A 22982-nucleotide genomic window follows, 5' to 3' on the forward strand; every position below is an offset into this window, starting at 1 on the left:
GAATTCAAAGCAATGCTGCCAACAAAGGAGGCCTACCAGCTTAGCATCAAATCTGACCAGGGTAGTTCCGTAATTTCTCTGTTTTGTGCACAAGGCAGTGCCTTTATGCTTTCAAAAATAAACGTCTTAAGGTTTGAGGGCAGGACATAGAATTGGCACTAAACGGATAAATGAGTCGATGCAGATTTGATGGGTGACAGCCACCTCCTGTGCTGCAAAACTCTTAACTCTTGGAGACTTTGGATGTGGTTGGTTTCTTTTCTAATGGATATGATGTACACAGTTGTCCAAATGGGTGGACTACTGACTTTAATGTTACAAAGGCAAGTAGCCAAACGCAAGACTGTTGGTGTTATTAAATATGCAAATTTGTACCAGTGGATGTATGTTACAAATGGTGAGTTTTAACGTGGATATTGTAGAAGGTTCTGTTGATATGGATGTAAATTCCAACTTGAGTGCACCTCCTCTGTTTTAAAAAGAAAAAAATTGCTTTATTTCTATGATTCATGGATTACTTAATTGTCTGAATCACGACTGAAAGTGAAATCTCAGGAGAAGGGCCATGACTCTGATAACCTGTCTGCAGCGGAGTCATCTGTTACAAGCTGTTTCCCTTGACAGGTGCTCAAATGGTGATGTTTTCCTGCAATTTTGATTTCTGAGGAGTCAGGGGAGCACTTGCAGTGTGACTGAATACTGGGCTTTTGGGCCAAGTTCTTAATTTTGATCATGGGGAATGTCATTGGTCACCTTCAACCCTTCCTGTTCAGAATTAAGTGTGAAGAATGTTTACCCAAATCATCATAGCCTCTCTTATCTTTACACATGCTGAATCTACTGTGCGTTCCCAGTATTCCTGCCCTTTTTATTTCACCTTTCCAGCAGTTGCAGTTTTTTTTTTAAATTTCCTGAACGAACTTTGTACGTTTCCAATTCTGGCCCCATTTGCTGTGGCCATAATAATCGTGATGCATCCATATAGATGGTTAACTGCATTTTAGGATCTTTATTACTCCTGCACTTCAGGTGTCTGTGGGCAGCCTCGCTTTTCTTTGTAAAGAGGGTTCATTGGACCTCAAATGTACCGTTTGCCCTGAGTTGGAAGAATTTGTTGTTCCTGCATCCCTGAATGTGCAGAGATTTTTTTAAACTGAAGTGAGTGCTTTTAGAGATTTTGGTAAATCAGCTCAGCTTAGACCAGTTTACAGATCTGTGTGATGTATGTATGAAATGCATATTTGTGATACACTTCTAATTCCATTATCATGGAAATTTATTTTTAGTTTTATTTTGATGTCAGTTGAAATACCCCTGGTGCTTTGCCTGCTGAAATGTGCTGACTGCACAGACCAGAGATGAAACATGGGACTGTACTAATTTTCATTGCTCAATTCTGTACCATGGTGTGTTTACCCATGGGGATCATCGTTGTACATATTTGCAGATTTCGAACCGCTCACTGAAAGAAATTCTTAATCTGTGTACTTGTGGATTCAGTGCATTGTTCAGAAATTGACTTTATCGTCCATAATGTAGCAAAGTTTGACGTAGGTTAAGAATAAATGGTTGTTATTTGAGCTGACCACCAAGAATCTGGTGTGGTTGCTTCCAGGCCGCCTTCCCATCCAAGTCTAGCTGAAAATGAACTAATTCAGCCGTGTCACTGTAGGTAGCACTCTTGTCTGTATATCAGAAAACTCTGGGTTCAAGTCCTTTTCCAGGACTTTAGAACAGAAATCAAGGCTGACACTCGAGGACAGAGATGAAGGACTGCTACACTGATGGGAGTGCTGTGTTTTAGATTGGATGTTAAACCAAGACCTCATCTGATCTCACACGCGGGCAAAGATACCATGACACTATTTCAGAGACGAGCAGGGAATTACTCTGGTGCCCTTGGCAGCGTTTAATCCTCAAGCAACACCTCACATACAGACTGTGGTTATTATCACATTGCTGTTTGTGGGAGCTGACTGTGCGCAAGTTAGTTGCCACTTTTCATGCGTTACAACGGACTACATTTTAACAGTACATGATTGGTAATAAAGTGCTTTGGGAGATGTTGTGGTCATGAAAGACATTATATAAATGCAAGTTTTTGTGTTATTTGTTATTGGAAAAGTGTGCATTGTAATTTCTAGTGGGTGGCACCAGTGCAGAAGGAGACCATTTGGCCCATCGAGTCTGCACCGGCCCTTTGAAAGAGCACCCTACCCAAGCCCACATCCCCATCCCAGTAACCCCACCCAACCTAACCTTTTTGGATACTAAGGGCAATTTAGCACGGCCAATCCACCTAACCTGCCCATTTTTGGACTATGGGAGGAAACCGGAGGAAACCCATGCAGACACTGGGAGAATGTGCGGACTAATAGTGACCTAAGCCGGGAATCGAGCCTGCGACCCTGGAGCTGTGAAGCAACTATAGGGACCCGCGTTCGATTCCGGGTCACTGTCTGTGCGGAGTCTGCACGTTCTCCCTGTGTCTGCGTGGGTTTCCTCCGGGTGCTCCGGTTTTCTCCCTCAAGTCCCGAAAGATGTGCGGATTAGATGAATTGAACATTCTGAATTCTCCCTCCGTGTACCCAAACAGGTGCCAGAATGTGGCGACGAGGGGATTTTCACATTAAAGTTAATGTAAGCCTATTTGTGACCATAATAAAGGTTGTTATTATTATAGATTATTATTACTTTAGGAGAAAACTTTTGTTCATCTGAAATTCATGCCCAACTGCCCATGAGACAATTCCCTTTCATCTCGGCATGCATTAAAAACAGCCACTGGGGGACAGTTAGGGCAATTGCCATTCCCAGCAGTGGGTGCAGTCTAACTTTGCTGTGGATAAGGAATGAGACAATTTTTCTACTTCTTGCAGTCGCAAAGTTTCCTTTGCAATTGAAGTTTACAACTCCAGAATGCATTCTGGTTTTAAAATAGCGATGAGCAGGTGCTGTGCATAGTTCCAAATGAAGTCAGTTTTCAATGCACTGTAACTACAGTGGTTTCTTGCAAATAATGATCTTTGCCGTTATAATGAGGCATAGATTTAATTCAATGGAATTCAAAGCTATTATTTAAACTCTTAATTGCTGTGATGGAATGAATTTCATTCGACTTAGTAATTCAAGGTGGTGATCATGTTATATTTGCGATGCTGTCTTTAATGGAAGATAATGCTCTCTGATTTAACGGAATAACAAAATGGAAGTAGTTGTCGTAAGAGCTCATAATATTAATAACATAGTGTCCGTACCTGTCTGTGCTATTTAAAATGCTTCCCCTTTCCCTCAACCAACATCTAATTACTGTGCTTTCCAGGTACTGCTTGATATATTTCTTTCAAGTGTTCATTTAATTCTTACTAGAAAGCTGTGATTTACTTGGGCCCAGAATCAAAACATCTTTTGTGTGAAAAATGTTTCTGGTCTGCGCCATTGTTGATAAGGGGAAATGAAACCAGGTCAATCCAGGGTTTGAATCGGAGATATTACATTGCATGATTTGGTGGTGCCAAGTAAGAATATACTTCCAGACAATGAGACAACATGGACACTGGCCACCTGCAATTATGTACTTATCTCATCAATTCAGACTAAATCTGTTGTCATAGTTTCAAGGTTGTCCCAGACAAGACTTGATGGTCTGTTGAATAAGCAAATGGTGATTGGCTTTAATAATGAAAATTATAGATATGGGGATAAACTCTGTTCGTTAAACGTGAAGTGAAGAATTAGAGAAAACAAATCCTCTTGTATAGGTTTTAATCAGTTTATAGATAATTCTGTGACCCTTTTTAACATCGGTTTTAAATTCAGTCCTGTGAAAGTATGTACTGCGTCTGGGAGCTTCTCACCAATCATAAAATAATAGTTCATTCGCAAGACACTGCCTCATCGAGGGAGTATAGAAGTAAATTGGTTGAGCTATCTCCTCTGATTTTGAGATTTAAAAGTGGCTTTGTAATTAAACTTGGATATTTCATTTTAGAACCATAGTTCTTTGAAACTTTAGCTCAATGAAGAGACTAGAAAAGCTGGGGCAGTTCTCGTTGGGGCAGAGAAAGATGAGGGAAGATTTGTTAGGGCTAAGTGGCACATGGGCAGTCAGAGGGACCTTGCCCTAAATGAGAGACCGTCTGAGTGACTAAATTAAGGACTTTGGATCAAAGTGGGAATTCAACTGGTAAAACATTTTTTAAGTAGCCGAGTTAAACAGGTAGTTGAGTGTCACTTAACTCTCAATCACCTGAAAACCTTTGCGTGAATAGTGCCTCAGTAGGTGTTGATTAGCTAGAGAGTGACTCTTCTCAGCTCTATATAAGAAAGGGACTGTTTCAAGCACATGATCAGTAAGTGGCGTACGAGTAGTGGGAGAGACCTTGTCCTGAGTGAGTATATTTGGGAATTTGGATCAAAGTGGGAATTGGGAATTTGATGCAGAGGAGACAGAGATGCTCTTTTGCTTTTGAACATTTGTACCCTTCAGAAAGTGGTCTTGCTCTGCTACGAGAGAAGTGGCCAGATATTTGCTGAGTGTTTCTCCTATGATTTTGAGATTTGAAAGTGGCTTTGTAATTAAACTTGGATATTGCTGTGAGGCACCATTGGGGAACAAAACAGCCATCAAGTCTCAAGAAACTGGTAAGTTGATTGGTTCGTATGTAAGGGCAATGCGTGGAAAAACTTGCATCTGGATTAAGGAAAAGTTTGGGTCTAATAAAGTATGGTGATACAAATTGCCCAAAGTCGAATGAAGTTAATGGAAGAGATTTTTAAACATTTTTTTATAACCTGCACATCTTTGGGTTGTGGGGACGAAACCCACGCAAACATGGGGAGAATGTGCAAACTCCACACGGACAGTGATCCAGAGCCGGGATCGAACCCGGGACCTCGGCGCCGTGAGGCAGCAGTGCTAACCACTCCGCCACCATGCTGCCTAATGTAAGAGATATAAACGGCGTGCACCAAGGATCAGAGTGCAAGCTTGAGTTTGGATTGGTTGTTACTCTACGACAGGAAAAGGAGTTAGCTGTTTGGTGAGAATCTGGCAAGTGGGTAAGCTCTACCCTTTTCCAAAGGTTTAAAACCTTGCACAACTTGGTGGTTATTTCATAAAATATATAAGCAGCACAAATAAATTATTTAAAACATACTAAGGACGGCAGGACAGGCGATTTGTTAAGGCTGCAGCATGCGGAAGTTCCTGGATAACGTGATCCAGAGCAAACACATCTGTAGTAAAGTGTTTGTGGCTTAAGGAACTTTGGCTCAGAGTCACTGAGCTGAAGGCTGAGCTATGGATACTGCAATGCATCAGGTAGGTAGAGTGTTTCCTGGATGCTTTGTTTCAGCAGGTGGTCTGATTCCTTAGATGGGGTCTTCTGGTGTGGAAAGTGGTTAGGGACAAGGAATGTGACTGCAGCTGAGGCAGGTAAAGGGACCCAGATAGCAGGAGTGTCAGCCTCTACAATTGTCCAACAGCTTTGAGGTTCTCAGCTTGTTTGGATGAGAGTGGGGTCTGCAGGGTGGATGAGCTGACTGGTCAAGGCACCATTGGTGCAGGAAGCCATTTATGTGGGGGAGCACATAAGAATGTAGTGATAGCAGGGAGACAGTACAGTGAGGGGGATTTACACTGTTCTCTGCAGGAAAAGTGCAAGTCCAGACTGCTATGTTGACTGCCTGTTGCCAGAGTTTGGGACATCTGCGCAGGGCTGGCGAGGAACTTGCAGTAGGAGGGGGACGATCCAGTTTTCTTGGTCCATGTAGTTCCATGTTGGTACCAACGACTTTAGAATGAGTAAAGAGGTTCTGCACAGATAGAGTTTGAGGAACTAGGCACTAAACTAAACAACCTCCAAGGTTAAAATCTCGGGATTATTACCTGAGCTGTATGCAAATTGACATAGGGTACGTAGAGATGGATAGGGTACATAGAGATAGGGTACTTCAGGTACAGAAACATTAACTTAAACACACCTAAACTTCTTATTTTTGTTGTTTACCAATACAAATATAAATCCCTTAAAACTACCTACCGTTGTATTCCTAACACTAATAAGATAAGAGCCCTTGGTGATGTGGTAGTTTGTTAGCATGGCTAGAGGATTGACTAACCTTTGGAAGACAGAATTTGGATGAGAGGGGCATTTTCAGGATGGCAACCTGTAACTAGTGGAGGGTCACTATTATTGCATCTTGTGCTGGGGCCGCAATTATTTACAACATATATTAATGACTTGGATGAGGGAAATGCATGTACTATTGTACAGTTTGATGACACAAAGAGAAATAGACCGGTTAAGTAAGTCACTGGGTAAAAACTTGGCAAATGGAATATTATGGAAGAACATGTGAAGTTATGTCCTTTGGGAGGCAGAATAAAGGTGCTGAATATTATTTAAATAGAGAAAGACTACAGAAAACTGCAGCACAGAGGGATTTGGGTGTCCACGTGCATAAATCACAAAAAGCTAGCATGCAAGTTCAGTAGGTAATAGGGAAGGCAAATGTTGGCCTTTATTCCAAAGGGAATGGAGTATAAAAATAGAGAAGTCATGCTAAAACTATAGAAGGCACGAGTTAGAGCGCACCTGGAATACTGTAAACAGTTTTGTTCCCTTATCTAAGGAAAGATATACTGGCATTGGAGGCAGTCCAGAGAAGGTTCACTAGGTTGATCCTGGGTATGGAGGGATTTTCTGATGAGGCAAGGTTGAGTAGGTTGGGTCTGTACTCATTGAGACAACTTTATTGAGACACATAGGATTCTTGGGGGGGCTTGACAGGGTAGATGCTGAGAGGTTGTTTCCCTTTGTGGGAGAGTCTCGGACCAGAGGGGACAATCTCAGAGTAAGGGGTCGCTCATTTAAGACTGAGATGAAGAGGAATTTTCTGCGGTTGTGAATCTCTGGAATTCTTTGCCTCCGAGGGCTGTAGAGGCTGGGTGGTTATATTCATTGCTGAAATAGACAGATCTTTTACTCAGTAAGGGAATCAAGAGTTATGGGATAAGGCAGGAAAGTGAAGCTGAGGATTATCCCATCAGATCAGTCATGATCTTGTTGAATGGCAGTGCAGACTAAATGGGCCCACTTCTGCTCCTATGTCTTATGGGTGTTAAATATCGTGAAACTTTTGATGTAGTAAATGAGGTGAATCTGTTTCCAGTGGTAGAAGAGTCACTAATCACTGGACGCTGATTTATAACGAAAGGCAAATTAACCAGATTGGCATGAAAGTATTTTTTTGTGCAGTTTAGTTCGGATCTGGATGACACTCCTGAATGGGTGGTTATAGCAAATTCAGCAGTAATTTCCAAAGGGAATTGGATGAATCCATGAAGGGAATGAATTTAGAGCTATGGGGAGCGGGACTAATTGGATCACTCAAAGCGCTAACACGGGCATGATGGGAGAAATGTCTTCCTCTGGTGCTGCAATATTATGTGAGTCCAAAATTTGGGGGTATGGGAAACAAATTCTGATCTTGTTTCAGTCTGCAGGAGGAAAAAGCTGTTGTAAAATGTTCTTTTAGGTTCACATCAGATACTAACTCCCATTTTCTCTAAATTAGCATAAATTCCACCGCATGGGTGAAATAACCTTGTTTCATTAAATTGGCAAAACTGGGTGATTGGGGATAAAAACAGGTCTGGCACATCTGTGGGAAGAGAAACCGCCAATGTTTTGAGTCCATTATGACTCTTTGGAATTCAAAAATTGAAGTTTTTGATTTCCAAAGCCGAAATGGAAATCTTCACAGGTGTTTGTGATTCAAAGGGCGATGTGTGATGAGGTCTGTTCTCTGCAAATAAATTGGCTAAATGGTTGGTAAAATTCATTTTGCATTATCGCCCAGCGGCTGGGAAAAGTTTGACTGAAGCAAAAGATAATTGCAGTCAGTGCTGTGTAATGCTATCCAAAATCATTCTCAACAACATTTATGGAGCTGCTGTTTGAAGTAGATCTTGTACTTTGTTTGTGCTAAGACCCTGATTTGGTACATGTCCTTTGAACACAGCTACGTCCTTTGAATACAGGTATACCCTCTATGTTTGAGTTTCTCCTCCACCCCCTTCAGTGAAATGAATGCAAAGAATGACATGTCTAGTTTTCTTATTTTTTCTTTTTGAATTAGAACTGACAAAGGAATACTTAAATGTGTATCAGGCCTTGTGTAATATCTTGAAGATGTTCCACTTGGTTTAGAATCGTTGTTACACAGGTTCACATGGCAGCTGTTGTGCTCACAGGAGTACCTCATGAACATGACGATTTACTATACAGGCAGTCCTTGACTTTACAACAACAAAACACACTTAAGTTTATAAATTGACACCCTGTTTCAACATTACAATGCTGGTTTCTACTTTACAAGGCTATACCAGTGAACCGTATCATGTTCCATCTTTCGCAACCTCAGCAAGGGCAAATTGCTTCTTGGGATACAGTGTAGAAGTGATCTTTGAAAGTGTAGGCATTATTATATCATGGTAAAATACACTATTAAGGAAATTATACTGAAGAAAGATCTTTCAAACCTTTCACTGTTCAATTAAACTACGGTGTTGGGCCTTGGTTCAGGAACTAATCCCCTATTTATAACTTTGTACCTATGGGAAAATGGTTCCGACTTAAAACATTCCAACTTACAATGGTTCCTGAAAGCCAAATGATATTGCAAGTCCAAGTACTGCCGCACTGTACTTATGATGGTTGGAACACTGGAAGAGTTCATTGTTGTTCTTCAGTTTCTGTTAATATGATCTTTGTTTTCAACTGAGTGGGCAATGGCCCCTTGGTTTGATGTTCAGTTTGAAAGATGACACTTTGAATGCTGCAGAACTTAATACTCTCCAAGTGGCAACTGTAATGATCCAGCTAGGAGCTGTTAAGATGTAAAGAGAATCAAACACCTCATTTTTACTCATTACAAGATTTCACTGTTTTTAACAAAACACTAATTTTATTGTATATAGAAAAATTAAATAAAGCAAATTTGATAAAGTTACACTACAGCTTCAACCCAGCAAAGGCAGCATGGTAGCATTGTGGATAGCACAATTGCTTCACAGCTCCAGGGTCCCAGGTTCGATTCTGGCTTGGGTCACTGTCTGTACGGAGTCTGCACATCCTCCCCGTGTGTGCGTGGGTTTTCTCCGGGTGCTCCGGTTTCCTTCCACAGTCAAAAGATGTGCAGGTTAGGTGGATTGGCCATGATAAATTGCCCTTCGTGTTCAAAATTGCCCTTCATGTTGGGTGGGGTTACTGGGTTATGGGGATAGGGTGAAGGTGTGGCCCTTGGATAGGGTGCTCTTTCCAAGATCCGGTGCAGACTCAATGGGCCGAATGGCCTCCTGCATTGTAAATTCTATTAAATAAAACCCACATATGCTAGGACCTTGGGTTTACTACTTATTCCCCCAAAATCCTTTTGCAGATTACAGTGTCTTAGTTATTTACTCCTTTTGGGAACAGTAATTAGTATGCCACAGACCTGTGCAGAATTATCCTCCACTCGAGTTATTTTGAGGTAAAACTTTCATTTACTATCTTTTGACTGTGAATGCCTCAGTCTCTTGTTCCAGTTACTTTTCAGTGCTTCCAAACTAACCTGCGGTTGCTTTCAAGATATTTTGAGACCCACTATAGATTCTTACACTCACTTTAAATTGAGCAATCTCCCAGGTTGTGTTCCCTCACAATTCAAACTGCGATCATGCATTCCACATGCTGAATGCTGAAATTAGTGTTTTATTCTGCTTTCAGTGCCGATCCATCAAACTGTTATTCACTTTGGCGATCTTCTCTTAGTGAGCTGCACACTGCGCACACATACCAGTTCTTCGCTGCAACGTCTGAGCTTGAATGGCCGTGTCTCTTCATATAGCCTCAACCAGTTTGAGTCTGCCCAGACTGTTCAACCTCCAGTTCAGTTTTTGTTTCCTGGGAAACTGGGAGGGTCAGTTTTCTTTCTGTTTCCCGTGTCTGCTTTCATTTTCAGTTTCCGTTTTCAGTTTGGGTCATGCATTGTTTATGTTTCTCACCACCTGCTGTTTTATATCTCCATTTAGTGTATTCTTATTTTTTGTTTTAAGTTTAGAGTGCCAATTCAATTTTTCCAATTGAGGGGCAATTTAGCGTGGTCAATCCACCTACCCTGCACATCTTAGCGGCATGGGGGTGAAACCCACGCAAACACGGGGAGAATTTGCAAACTCCGCACAGACAGTGACCCAGAGCCGGGATCGAACCTGGCACCTCAGCGCCGTGAGACTGCAGTGCTACCACTGCGCCACAGTGCTGCCCCATTTAGTCTATTCGTTTGGAGTATAATAACCTCCCAGCTTGTCAAAGTTGCAACCACCCCATTTTCTAGAGTTAAAACTTCAATTATCAGAATTAGAAGTTGCATTCTAAAACTTAAAATGTACATTCTAAAACACATGAACAATTAACCTGTTATTTGCAATGCAGCATAGATTAAAATGCTTGCCACAGTGTGGCATTTAAACCTACAATGCCTGACCCTTGAGTTTAAAGTGCTGCCAGTCGAGTCAAGCTAAGTCCTAATTTCTCTTGTTGAAAATTATCATCATTTTGGTGGGTGTAGGAAAGGACACTTTAAATGTTACTCCCTCAGAAAAATTAATAAACATCTGACCTATTTCCAAGAGATGCTATCGATTGCGCAAATCTACTTGTCTCTTGGCACCCTAATAGAAGACATCTAGATTACCCCCCTCTGATAGATTTTGGGTAAATGATGCTGGAGACCTTTTACACTCTTGATCAATTGACTTGCATTTAAGTATCAAACTAAGCTTCCAGGAGTGAGAAGGATTCTGCTCCTCTCGGTGGCAATTTTACAGAAACTGATGTGTCGCTGCAGCAATCTAATTTGTTTACTGTTGATGTAAGGGATCTCTCTGTCTTTACATCAATGCAAGTAAGAACTTCTCTTCAAGCAGATATTCAGGCGGATCTGTTTTCTTAGTTTGCACTGTAGAGTGGGGAGCTGTGACAAAAACATCGCAATAGAAAGTAAGGTTTTGCAAATGGGAGTTGTGTCTGAAAGTATTAATGTATAAAGTTGGGAAGAGTGTTGTCAGTAGTTTCAGCAAATTGCATTTTTCCCCTCTTGTAGGAGCTTGAGGTAAGTAGAAGATGTTTTTATTCAGAGTAAATATGACTCTACATTCTAAGGTAGCCTGCTTCTTTTTGAGAAGGAAGGTCAGGCGCTTTGATAACTTTTTAAAATCTTGCAGGAAAACAGAAGTCCAAAGCTAATGGTACTCTTATTCCATTATTAATAGCAGATGGTATATTTTAAATGAGAACCATTTACAAATATTATGATTCCCTAATTATCTGTGTTGCAAGTGCACATTCTACTGGGGTTAATTGGGAAGGAGAAGCATGCAATTTATGTAATATTACCAGAAATGAAGGACATCGGTCAACTGAAATAGGACCGTTGTACAGTGTTCTCTGGCATGGAAACTGCTGAATGGACCTTGAAGAATACAAAATTAATGGGAACAAAATTAATATGGCTTTTTAATCTGCCTCTTAATCAGTCTTCAATAATTCTGATATGCTATTTATTTTAGAAATTAGCATATCTGATTGCTTGAGGAACTGAGTTATCACATATTAGAACAATAATTTTGATGGATGTGTTCTGTACAGAAATTGTGCAGAATTATAAATTTGAGTTTGCTTCTGTTGCACTGCAGTATTAAGTTATGCAACTAACTACAGCAAAAATCTTTCCTTTCACTGACACAACCCAACATACATTTGTACAAATTGCCTGTATGGATTAAACTATGTTACATCGCTGTGAAATTGTTTCCAGTATTGTGACTGGCTGTCCTCGATCTGTGCACAGTTTACAGCTTATTATCATGTTTAAGATGTTGTCCTCATCGCTCTTCTGAAATGTACATTAGCGTGAGGCACACCTGCATGAACTGTCTCTGAAGTAGTCACAAAGCAAGCTTCAGTTTGATCAAAACTATAAAATCTGTAATTAATTTAATAAGTGAGGGCAGCGCAGTGGTTAGCACTGCATATATTGCTACATGCAGGAATGGACTACTTTCATAGAATCATAGAATTTACAGTGCAGAAGGAGGCCATTCGGCCCATCGAGTCTGCACCGGCTCTTGGAAAGAGCACCCTACCCAAGGTCCACACCCCCACCCTACCCCCATAACCCAGTAACCCCACCCAACACTATAGGCAATTTAGCATGGCTAATCCACCTAACCCGCACATCTTTGGACTGTGGGAGGAAACCGGAGCACCCGGAGGAAACCCACGCACACACGGAGAATGTGCAGACTCCGCACAGACAGTGACCCAAGCTGAGAATCGAACCTGGGACCCTGGCGCTATGAAGCAATTGTGCTATCCACAATGCTCCCGTGCTACCCACTTTGTTTTTGAAGGAGGAGCAAGTGGAATTGAATACTACAATCATAAGTGAAGACCCCCACTTCTGATCATTTCATGGTCAAAATCTTGTGCAAAAATGTTGGACTTGTGCCTACAAACAGCACAGCAGAGATGAGGAATGCCATGCAGAAGTCCACATTCCACATTCTGGATATGAAGGGAAGGTCATTGATGAAGCAGCTAAAGCTGGTTTGACTTGAGGACATTGCCCTGAGGAACATCTGCAGTGATATCCTGGGGTTGAGCTGATTCCCCTCCAATGTCTTCGTTTCTGCTAGGTATACAGTCATTGAATCATAGAGTTTCACAGCACGGAAAGAGGCTCTTCGGCCTATCGTGTCTGCACCAGCCATCATGACTCCAAACAATCACCAGTTTTCTCCCCTGATTCATATTGACTTTTTTGCTTGGGCTCTTTGATAGCACACTTGGTCAAATGCCGCCTTGATGTTAAGGGCAGTTACTCTCCCCATAACTCTGGAATTTAACTCTTTTGTCCAAATTTGAACCAAATGTGGTCTCGAGCCGAGTGGCCCCGGCAGAACAGAAACTGTGAATCGGCGAGTGGGTTATTGATTTAGATTTATGGGAATGGTGAACCTCTCCCTTTACTTTTCTCTTGTTCCAGAGAAGCAGGAATTCTTGCTTCACATCCTCCTCCTGATAATGTGACTCAAATCAGACTGTTGGGGCTACTGCAAGAGCCCTGGTTTCACACTCCTGTGTTTACTTGACTGTTGTACTGTGACCAACATACACACTGATGTCAAAAAATATTCAGATAACTGCCTTGCATCTTCTGCTCATTGGAGTGAGTCAAGGCCTTGTAGTTTTCAGGATTTATTCATTGACATTTTCGCAGTTTTTATTTGAATTTCTACTCCAGTAAAGCCATGTATGTACTTGTGTGTATATACCTGTATCTTTTGTATATATGTTATATTTGTATTCCTTATTGGGTAGTGGAAACATACTCAAAAAGGGTTTTCCCAAGTGAACTATAGAAATAATTGAAAGGAGAAAAAGTTTTCGCGAAGGAGGAAGTGGATTCCTCCTCCGAAGAGCCGCTGCATGGACTGAGTGCCCTCCTGTGCTGTACTGTTGTGCCTTGGACAGTCAGTTGAACATTTTGAGTATGGTTTCATTGGGAAAATGTTAAATAGCTCTGCTCTGCAGTATTTGGTGTTGCATCCACAGTGTTGCTGAGTTAATGCATAATGGAATGGACATGTATGTGTCCTGTTTTTGTTTTGAGAGGCAGCGTTGGCTTTTTGGTGACATTTGGGTAAGGTCAGTCTGTGGCACTGAATTGTAAATGTGCTGAATGCATACACTACATATTTAGAACATTTAACTGATCTCTTCAGTTTATAAAGTGTGTGGGAGGACCAGTGGATACTGATTTTTAAGTGTAAATCATCCTGCTTTTTGTAAGCTAGGTTTGATGTTGTAATGCGGTTATACAACCTCGTGGCGTGTATCTCTGCCTCCTGCAGGAGACAATTCATATTTGGAATGAAGCTGCACTGTCCTTGTACATTACCACCACAAAAAGTGGAAATTGTATCAGTATATTTGTGCTTAGTTTCTAAAGCAGTCTTTCTTAAAAAAAAAACAGCTACTGTATTTGATGCTGAGAAGCTTAATGTTGACATTCAGACGTTTCATATACTTTTGTTTCCAGCCACAGTTGCTGACCAAGATCACCGTCTGTTCTGTGATCTGGTTATAAATGTGAAAGTGATGAGAGGCGGCTGACAAATAATTTTGAAGGGCAGTGATATCTTTCAAACCAAGAGCCTCGACGGCTGAGATTGGTTTACTACTCCCATCGCTAGTAATTTGGATTCCAAATATGTGATTACATTTAAATAAAACGGGCAGCACGTTGCAGATGCGCCTCCTATAGTGTTCAATGTAACCTCTACAATATCTGTGCTGTTTTTATTGACATTTCTTTTTTAATTTTTCCAATTAAGGGGCAATTTAACGTGGTCAATCCACCTACCCGGCTCATTCTTTTGGGTTGTGGGAGTGAGACCCACGCAGACACGAGGAGAATGTAGTGAGACCCACGCAGACTACATGGACAACGGTTAGCACTGCTGCCTCATGGTGCCAAGGACCTGGGGTTCGATCCCAGCCCCAGGTCACTGTTGGTGTGCAGTTTGCACATTCTCCCTGTGTCTGCGTGGGTCTCACCCCCACAACCCAAAAGGATGAGCCGGGTAGGTGGACTGGCCACGCTAAATTGCCCCCTTAATTGGAAAAATTAAACAAGAATTTTTTTTTTTTTTTTTTTAAAACATCGCAAATATTGCAGAGGCTACATTGAGCACTACAGGAGGCACATCAGCATCAGAAATTTTAAAAGAGCCGCAATTTGTTTGCAATATTTGTTTGAGATTGCAGAAAATTGAAGGCTGCGTTCATATTGTGTCTCGACATTCTTTACAAATCACAGAAGTCGACCAAATAGGGAGAGCGAAGATGTTGCCACTGGTAGAAGGATTGAGGACTGCATAATGCTGATTTAAAGTGATTGGCAAAAGAGCCAAAGGCAACATGAGGAAAAGCTTTTTTACACAGCAGGTGGTCAGGATGTGGAATGCACTACCTGAGAGTGGTGGAAACAGATTCGGTCATGCATAAGCTCCTGAACAGAGAACATTTACAATGCTAGCGGAACAGGCAGGAGGGTAGGAGACCTTGCAGAGAGCTAGTACAGAAATGACAGACTAAATGACCTCTCGCTGTGCTGCAACCAGTCTATGCTTGTATTCTGCATACTTCTGTTTTTCCTCAATTGCATGCAATGGGATATGTGAGGCAATGGCAGCTTTTGTTGGAGTTAATCTATGTCTTTCTGTACTTTAAATCTTTTTGCTATGGCGTCCATTTCATTTAGGGGGTTTCAGTACCTTAACTGTTTGGAAATACTTGTAAAAATCAATCTGGTGGTTCAAAAACCTGCAACTCCTCTCCTAACAGCACTGTGGGTGTTCCGTCAAGGCATGGACTGCAGCAGTTCAAGAAGGCAGCACACCACTACCTTCTCTAAGACAATTGGGGATGGGCAATAAATGCTGGCCTAGCCAGCGATACAAACATCCCTTAAACAAATTTTAAAAATTGTCCTGGACATACTTGTGCGACAGTTTACAGAATAAACCGGAGGCGTTTTTATGCCTTTTGAGGAGGATGGAGTGGCTTTGTGGATTGGAGCTTGACCAGCAAGGAATATAAATTAGTGTGATACCAATTTGATTTGGGACATTAATGTGCTGCTGAATAGAATGGTGGGATGTGGACTTCTGCATTCGTGATTTCTCCTGTGCTGTTTGTCCAACTTCCAAGTCCAACATTTTTGCTTAATAGTGCAATTGGTGGAGATTGAAAGCAGGTTGCCTACTACCCCAGGTGATGTATAATGAAATTAGAGAAAATGCCAGTTTAAAAAAAATAAATAAAATGGATGATGCTCAAATTCCATGGGCTGGGTTCTCCGCACCCCAACGGCAAAATCGCGGCTGGCGCCGGGGCAGAGAATCCAATTTGATGATTAAATCGGGCCCGGCGCCGGTTCGGTGATTCTCTGGGCACCGAAAAGTGGCGTCACCAGGGAGTACGCCGGGGGTCATAGCTAGAGGCCTGCTCCGACCCTGACCGGCTGAGTTGCTGACGGTGTGAAACTAACCTGGTATTCCCCGTTGGGATACTCGCATGGCGGCTGCGGACTTAGCCTGCGGCTGCCCTGGTCGGGGGCGGGCCGATCGGGGGGGGGGCGTTTCTGATAGGCTGCCGGGGAATGATTGTGCGGGGGTTGAGGGTTGGGCGCGGGGCCGATCGGGGGAGTCTTTTGGGTCCAGCTCCATGGTCCGACCCATGGAGCACGATCCGGCCACTGGAGGTCACCGCTGTGCGCATGCGCGGCCTCTGACCCGGAAGTGCGGGGGCCCGTGCCTACAGCAAAAGCTGCGAGATTTACTCCGGGTCCCTTCTACCCCCTGCAGGGCTATGAACACATGTCCCTTCTTTCCAGGATTTTCAGGAGTAAAACTCCACTGTTTTGACGCCAGCCGGGGGACATAAACCCAATAATGGAGAATCCAGCCCCATGTGTTGGCCAACCTCAAGTAGAATATTACATTCAGTAAAAACGTTTAATTCCAGATTTTATACTGACAATTAACTTTTCACATACTGTCTGATTATCAACAGGTTTATTCACTCATATTCTGTTGGATGAAGCTGCTCAAGCAATGGAGTGTGAGACCATCATGCCTTTGGCACTAGCTAGTAGACACACGAGGATTGTTTTAGCAGGCGATCACATGCAGGTAAGTGACCTAGGGATGAAGTTTGAACTTCATTAGCCTGTACCAGGGTGTGAATTATCCGCTTGTTTGTTAATTCTTGAGTCACTAAATGATTGCGGACTTGTTGGCATTTATGTTTTTATTTCTGTGATGGAGAGAATGTCACACGGTATTTCATCTCGGTTTTTTGCTGCGAGGTTTTGGAGGATGCTGTTGGGATTCATCTTCCTTTTGCTGCTCTTTCAAAGTAATGAATAGCATGATTGCAGTAGTCTGTTTTGTTTGCAACAGGCTCTGTCTTAAAAGCCAAACATTCTTTGTGCCCATCTAGGTTTTATATTCTTTGAATGGCTTATTCTTTCGATGTAATCTTTTTGCTGACCCAAAACTTCCCTTGCTCCCTGCCACCACAATCCCAGAATCTTCCTTTTAAGAAGCTGCAGTTGAACTCGCTTGGGTTCAGTTGCGCATATCCGGATATTGGCAGCACAACGGTCTGTTTGATTTCCTTTTTAAATTGACAATTGGGTTTCTTCTAAAAGCAAATTTTGCTGACCTTATCCTCCATAACATTGCCAGGGGTTTCTGTTTTAAAACAGTATGTCCAGACAACTTGGCTCTGAAATCACCCCTTTTGTCTGGTATCACAGTAACTGTTTTTACACGAAAAAGGAAAATGGCTGGAGAAAATGGTTCCTGTTGCCGGATAACACTCATTATTCCAGTGATAATTGGGCACCAGTGCCCTTTAAATCGAAATTTGAAAGATAGAAAGATCTTTCTAAAGAAATCGCAACTGCAGATTTTGGACAGATGTGGCAAAACCATTATGAAGTTTGAAGTTGGCAACTCTGGATAGTTGGATGCATTTGTTGCCAGAAATACAAGCCTGCCAGGAATTTCTCAACAAAGACTTATTTGGGACATGCTCAGAAGTGCGTGGCATTTCTGAGCCAGTTTCTGCATTGATTATACATGTCCAAGAATGTTGCCTTTGTGAAATTGATAAATGCAATTTTTGCCAGCTCTACTTCCTGACCATCTGTTAGGTTTACAGGGATTTCTGGCTTGCCAGCTTGGTGTGTGACAGGGGTCTTCAAGCGTTTTTCCTTTTCTGAGTGGAGAGGGTGTAGGAAGAAAGGATTGGGCATCTGCCTTTCCCCCTCATTAGTCGTTGTCATCCTCCTCCTCCACCCAAACATACATACAACAGTTGCTCTGTTATGAAGGAAGTTAGGGAAGCACCCTGCTCTCTGCTTTTACCCAAGTTGATCTCTAACGGAGTGACCTGAATGTCTATTTATTTTCCCGTTCTGTGATCAGGCACCCAACCTGTGCTTGATTGGAAGAAAAAGACATGTCCTTTTGAAAGAATAAGATCAAATGGACTGAAGGACCGTCATCCAGTATTGTGATCTCTTTTTTTTTTCTCTCCTTTTCCCTCATTTATTTATTTCTTTTTAAAAATTAATTTATGGGATGTGGGTGTCGCTGGTTAGGCCAGCTTTTATTACTTATCTCTAGGAGTTGAGGTGCCTGCTATAGGTCATTACGGTTGTAAAACTGCTTTCTATTACTTGTACATCACCAGACTGTCTTTTCAAATGCACCATTGACATGCTGCAGGTTACAAATACAGCAACAGCAAAAAGGCTGTGATTTAAAAAAAAAAAAAAATAAATAAATAAACATTTTCTATGGATTCTGTTGATAAATCTGATTATGGGTTACCATTGCTGTAATGTATTGAACAAGTCAGGCCATGAGATCGTGTTTGCTGTCTCAATTTGTTATTGACAGACGTTTTGTATAAAAGTTGAGTATTGCTGAAAAAAGACACTTCCTCGAAGATTTTCGTCGTGCACTCATCAGAACAATTCGCAAGAATATCAAATGTAATGGGCACAGCGATTTATACTGCAAGAGAAGAGAGCTGATTGGTGGAGGCTTTGCCATGGCGAGGCACCAGTTAACTGATGACTGACTGACTTACTGCCAAGCAGAGTTTAAATTTAGAAGAATGAGACGGGATCTAATTGAAATGTATTAAATTCTGACCGGGCTGGACAGACGGCATGCAAGGATGATGCCTCTGGCTAGGGGGATCTCGAACAAAGGTTCGCAGTCTCTGTATATGGGGTAGGCCATTAAGGACAGAGATGAGAAATTTCTTCACTCAGAAGGTGGTGAACCAGGGCGGCACATGGCACAGTGGTTAGCACTGCTGCCTACGGCGCCGAGGACCCGGGTTCGAATCCTGGCTCTGGGTCGCTGTCTGTGTGGAGTTTGCACATTCTTCTCTGTCTTTGCATGGGTTTTTGCCCCCACAACCCAAAGATGTGCAGGATAGGTGGATTGGCCACGCTAAATTGCCCCTTAATTGGGAAAAAAAATAATTAGGTACTCAAAATTTATTTAAAAGAAAAGAAGGTGGTGAACCTGTGGAATTTTCTACCACAGAAAGCTGTGGAGCTCAAATCACCAAATCTTGTTAAGCAGAAAATAGACCGATTTCTAGACTCTAAAGGTGTCGGGGGGAGTATGGTGTTGAGATAAAGGATCAGACATGTTCATGTTGAATGGCGGAGCAGGCTTGAATGGCCTACTTCTGCTCCTATTTTCTATGTTCAAGCCAGGCAGGTTGACTCTAATTGGCCAAGGCTTTGCCCTGGGGAATGAATCAAGAGAATGCAGTCACCTAATTTGATTTGTTTGAAAAAGACTCAATGTCCTTTCTGTCGTCTTTGTTTGATGAGAGCAAGACACAAAGCTATGAGAACGTTCTGTTTTTCAGCAATGCTTATTTTCTTGTTCGTGAATTGAAAACTTAATTTCAGGAAATGTATAATCAAACTGAACTGCTGAAACATTTATTTGGAGTTATGTGTCGTCATAGAAGACTTCACCAAACGGTAAAGTGGAAAGAGTTTCGGAAAAGCAGCAAAAAGTTTCAGTTAAATTTCAAAAATGTTTGAGACTTTCGTCTGTACTTTCTGTCCCTTCGTGGAATTTCGCAGTTTTTGAACTTGAGAAACTTTAATTTAAAATAACTTTCTGAAATCCAAATTGTTTATGCACCTGTTTTCTCCAAATGTGCTGTACTCGTGCTTTCAGTTTCTCAAGAATAATTCCTGGTAGCCCAACCATCTGGTACCGTTTACAGCTTGAATATTCTGAACTATTTTTGCTGATTTTAATATGTTGCGACCCACCCCAGGTGAGGTTCCGCAAAGTTGTTGACCTGGGCGCAATCCCTCAATTTTTCACCGTCCAACTGGCTCCCCTGTCTTTATTTAACCCCTTCTGTTGGTCGCACAATATTTAATCTAAAAATGAACCCATTTTTGCGGACACCCTTTTACCCTGACCCAATAGTTATGTTTCAAAAAAAGATAATTTGACCAGTTTTCCTTGAGTTAAAGATAAAGTAAGTCTATTAATTACTAAAGGCCAAGAATGACATCAGCTTTGGAGATGCTTGTGATCATCCACTCACCCACATGCTCTCTTTTTTTTTTAAAATAAATATTTTATTGAAAATTTTTGGTCAACCAACACAGTACATTGTGCATCCTTTACACAATATTATAACAACACAAATAACAATGACCTATTTTATAAACAAACAAAAAAAAAAAAGAATAAATAATAAATAACAACAAAAATGAAAACTAACCCTAATTGGCAACTGCCTTATCACAAGTAACACTCTCCAAAAATATAATTTAACAGTCCAATATATAATTATCTGTAGCAACGACCTATACATATTATACAGTATATATTAACAACCCTGAGAGTCCTTCTGGTTCCTCCTCTTCCCCCCCCCCCCCCCCCCCCCCGGATCCTGGGCTGCTGCTGCTGCCTTCTTTTTTCCATTCCATCTATCTTTCTGCGAGGTATTCGACGAACGGTTGCTACCGCCTGGTGAACCCTTGAGCCGACCCCCTTAGAACGAACTTAATCCGCTCTAGCTTTATAAACCCTGCCATGTCCTTTATCCAGGTCTCCACCCCCGGGGGCTTGGCTTCTTTCCACATTAACAATATCCTGCGCTGGGCTACTAGGGACGCAAAGGCCAAAACATCGGCCCCTCTCGCCTCCTGCACTCCCGGCTCTTGTGCAACCCCAAATATAGCCAACCCCCAGCTTGGTTCGACCCGGACCCCCACTACTTTTGAAAGCACCTTTGTCACCCCCATCCAAAACCCCTGTAGTGCCGAGCATGACCAAAACATATGGGTATGATTCGCTGGGCTTCTCGAGCACCTCGCACACCTATCCTCCACCCCAAAAAATCTACTGAGCCGTGCTCCAGTCATATGCGCCCTGTGTAATACCTTAAACTGAATCAGGCTTAGCCTGGCACACGAGGACGACGAGTTTACCCTGCTTAGGGCATCTGCCCACAGCCCCTCCTCGATCTCCTCCCCCAGCTCTTCTTCCCATTTCCCTTTTAGTTCATCTACCATAGTCTCCCCTTCGTCCCTCATTTCCCTATATATATCTGACACCTTACCACCCCCCACCCATGTCTTTGAGATCACTCTGTCCTGCACCTCTTGTGTCGGGAGCTGCGGGAATTCCCTCACCTGTTGCCTCGCAAAAGCCCTCAGTTGCATATACCTGAATGCATTCCCTTGGGGCAACCCATATTTCTCGGTCAGCGCTCCCAGACCTCGGCTTCCCCCCGTGACCTCGGCTCGCACCGTGCGACGCCCCCTCCTTCCTGCTTCTCTATTCCCGCCATGATTATCATAGCGCGGGAACCAAGCCCGCGCTTCTCCCTTGGCCCCGCCCCCAATGGCCAACGCCCCATCTCCTCCACCTCCCCTCCTCCCCCCATCACCACCTGTGGAAGAGAGAAAAGTTACCACATCGCAGGATTAGTACATAAAACTCCTCTTTCCCCCCTTTTTAACCCCCCTCTTCGCCACCCACATTCGCCCCACCACTTTGTTCAAACGTTCTTTTTAATAGCCCGCTCATTCCAGTTTTTCTTCCACAATAAAAGTCAACGCTTCATCCGCCGTCTCAAAGTAGTGGTGCCTCCCTCGATATGTGACCCACAGTCTCGCCGGTTGCAGCATTCCAAATTTTATCATCTTTTTATGAAGCACCGCCTTGGCCCGATTAAAGCTCGCCCTCCTTCTCGCCACCTCCGCACTCCAGTCTTGATAAACGCGGATCACCGCGTTCTCCCATTTACTGCTCCGAGTTTTCTTTGCCCATCTAAGGACCATTTCTCTATCCTTAAAACGGAGGAATCTCACCACTGTGGCTCTGGGAATTTCTCCTGCTCTCGGTCCTCGCGCCATCACTCGGTATGCTCCCTCCACCTCCAACGGACCCGCCGGGGCCTCCGCTCCCATTACCGAGTGCAGCATCGTGCTCACATATGCCCCGACGTCCGCTCCCTCCGCACCTTCAGGAAGACCAAGAATCCTCCGGTTGTTCCTCCTTGCGTTGTTCTCCAGTGCCTCCAACCTTTCCACACATCGTTTCTGATGTGCCTCATGCGTCTCCGTCTTCACCACCAGGCCCTGTATGTCGTCCTCATTCTCGGCTGCCTTTGCCTTCACGACCCAAAGCTCCCGCTCCTGGGTCTTTTGTTCCTCCTTTAGCCCTTCGATCGCCTGTAGTATCGGGGCCAACAGCTCTTTCTTCATTTCCTTTTTGAGCTCTTCCACACAGCATTTCAAGAACTCTTGTTGTTCAGGGCCCCATGTTAAACTGCCACCTTCCGACGCCATCTTGGTTTTTGCTTGCCTTCCTTGCTGCTGTTCTAAAGGATCCACTGCAATCCGGCCACTTTCTCCTCCTTTTTTCATCCGTATCCAGGGGGGATTCCCTTCTGGTTTACCGCACAGTGTTTTTAGCCGTCAAAATTGCCGTTGGGGCTCCTATCAAGAGCCCAAAAGTCCGTTTCACCGGGAGCTGCCGAAGCGTGCGACTCAGCTGGTCATCGCCGCACCCGGAAGTCCCACCCACATGCTCTCTAGGTTGCATGGTTGGAGACTGCGTCAGCAATGAAATGAGTGATGATTTTTCACAGGATATAGTGATGCCTTAGCCAATCAGGTTTGCTCTTATTTCTCTTACCATCATGACTTAGAGAGCTCCTTTATGAAAATTAACATTTGCAGCCAAAGATTGCGGTCCATATTATAATGTTTCTGATTTTCTCTCCCAG

General features: G+C 42.9%; 1 protein-coding gene across 5 annotated transcripts in view; it reads left to right on the forward strand.

The window, feature by feature from the left end:
• The window catches only part of helz (helicase with zinc finger), a 290186-nt gene that overhangs the window by 120932 nt on the left and 146272 nt on the right, over positions 1 to 22982 (forward strand). For all 5 annotated transcript variants that reach the window (XM_072483730.1, XM_072483732.1, XM_072483731.1 and 2 more), the window contains one exon: positions 16692 to 16810. In XM_072483730.1, the coding sequence (XP_072339831.1) occupies positions 16692 to 16810 (119 nt within the window). The remainder of the gene's footprint in view (positions 1 to 16691; positions 16811 to 22982) is intronic.

The sequence above is a fragment of the Scyliorhinus torazame genome, chromosome 18 (genome assembly GCF_047496885.1).
Source record: "Scyliorhinus torazame isolate Kashiwa2021f chromosome 18, sScyTor2.1, whole genome shotgun sequence".
In the NCBI taxonomy this organism is placed as follows: domain Eukaryota; kingdom Metazoa; phylum Chordata; class Chondrichthyes; order Carcharhiniformes; family Scyliorhinidae; genus Scyliorhinus; species Scyliorhinus torazame.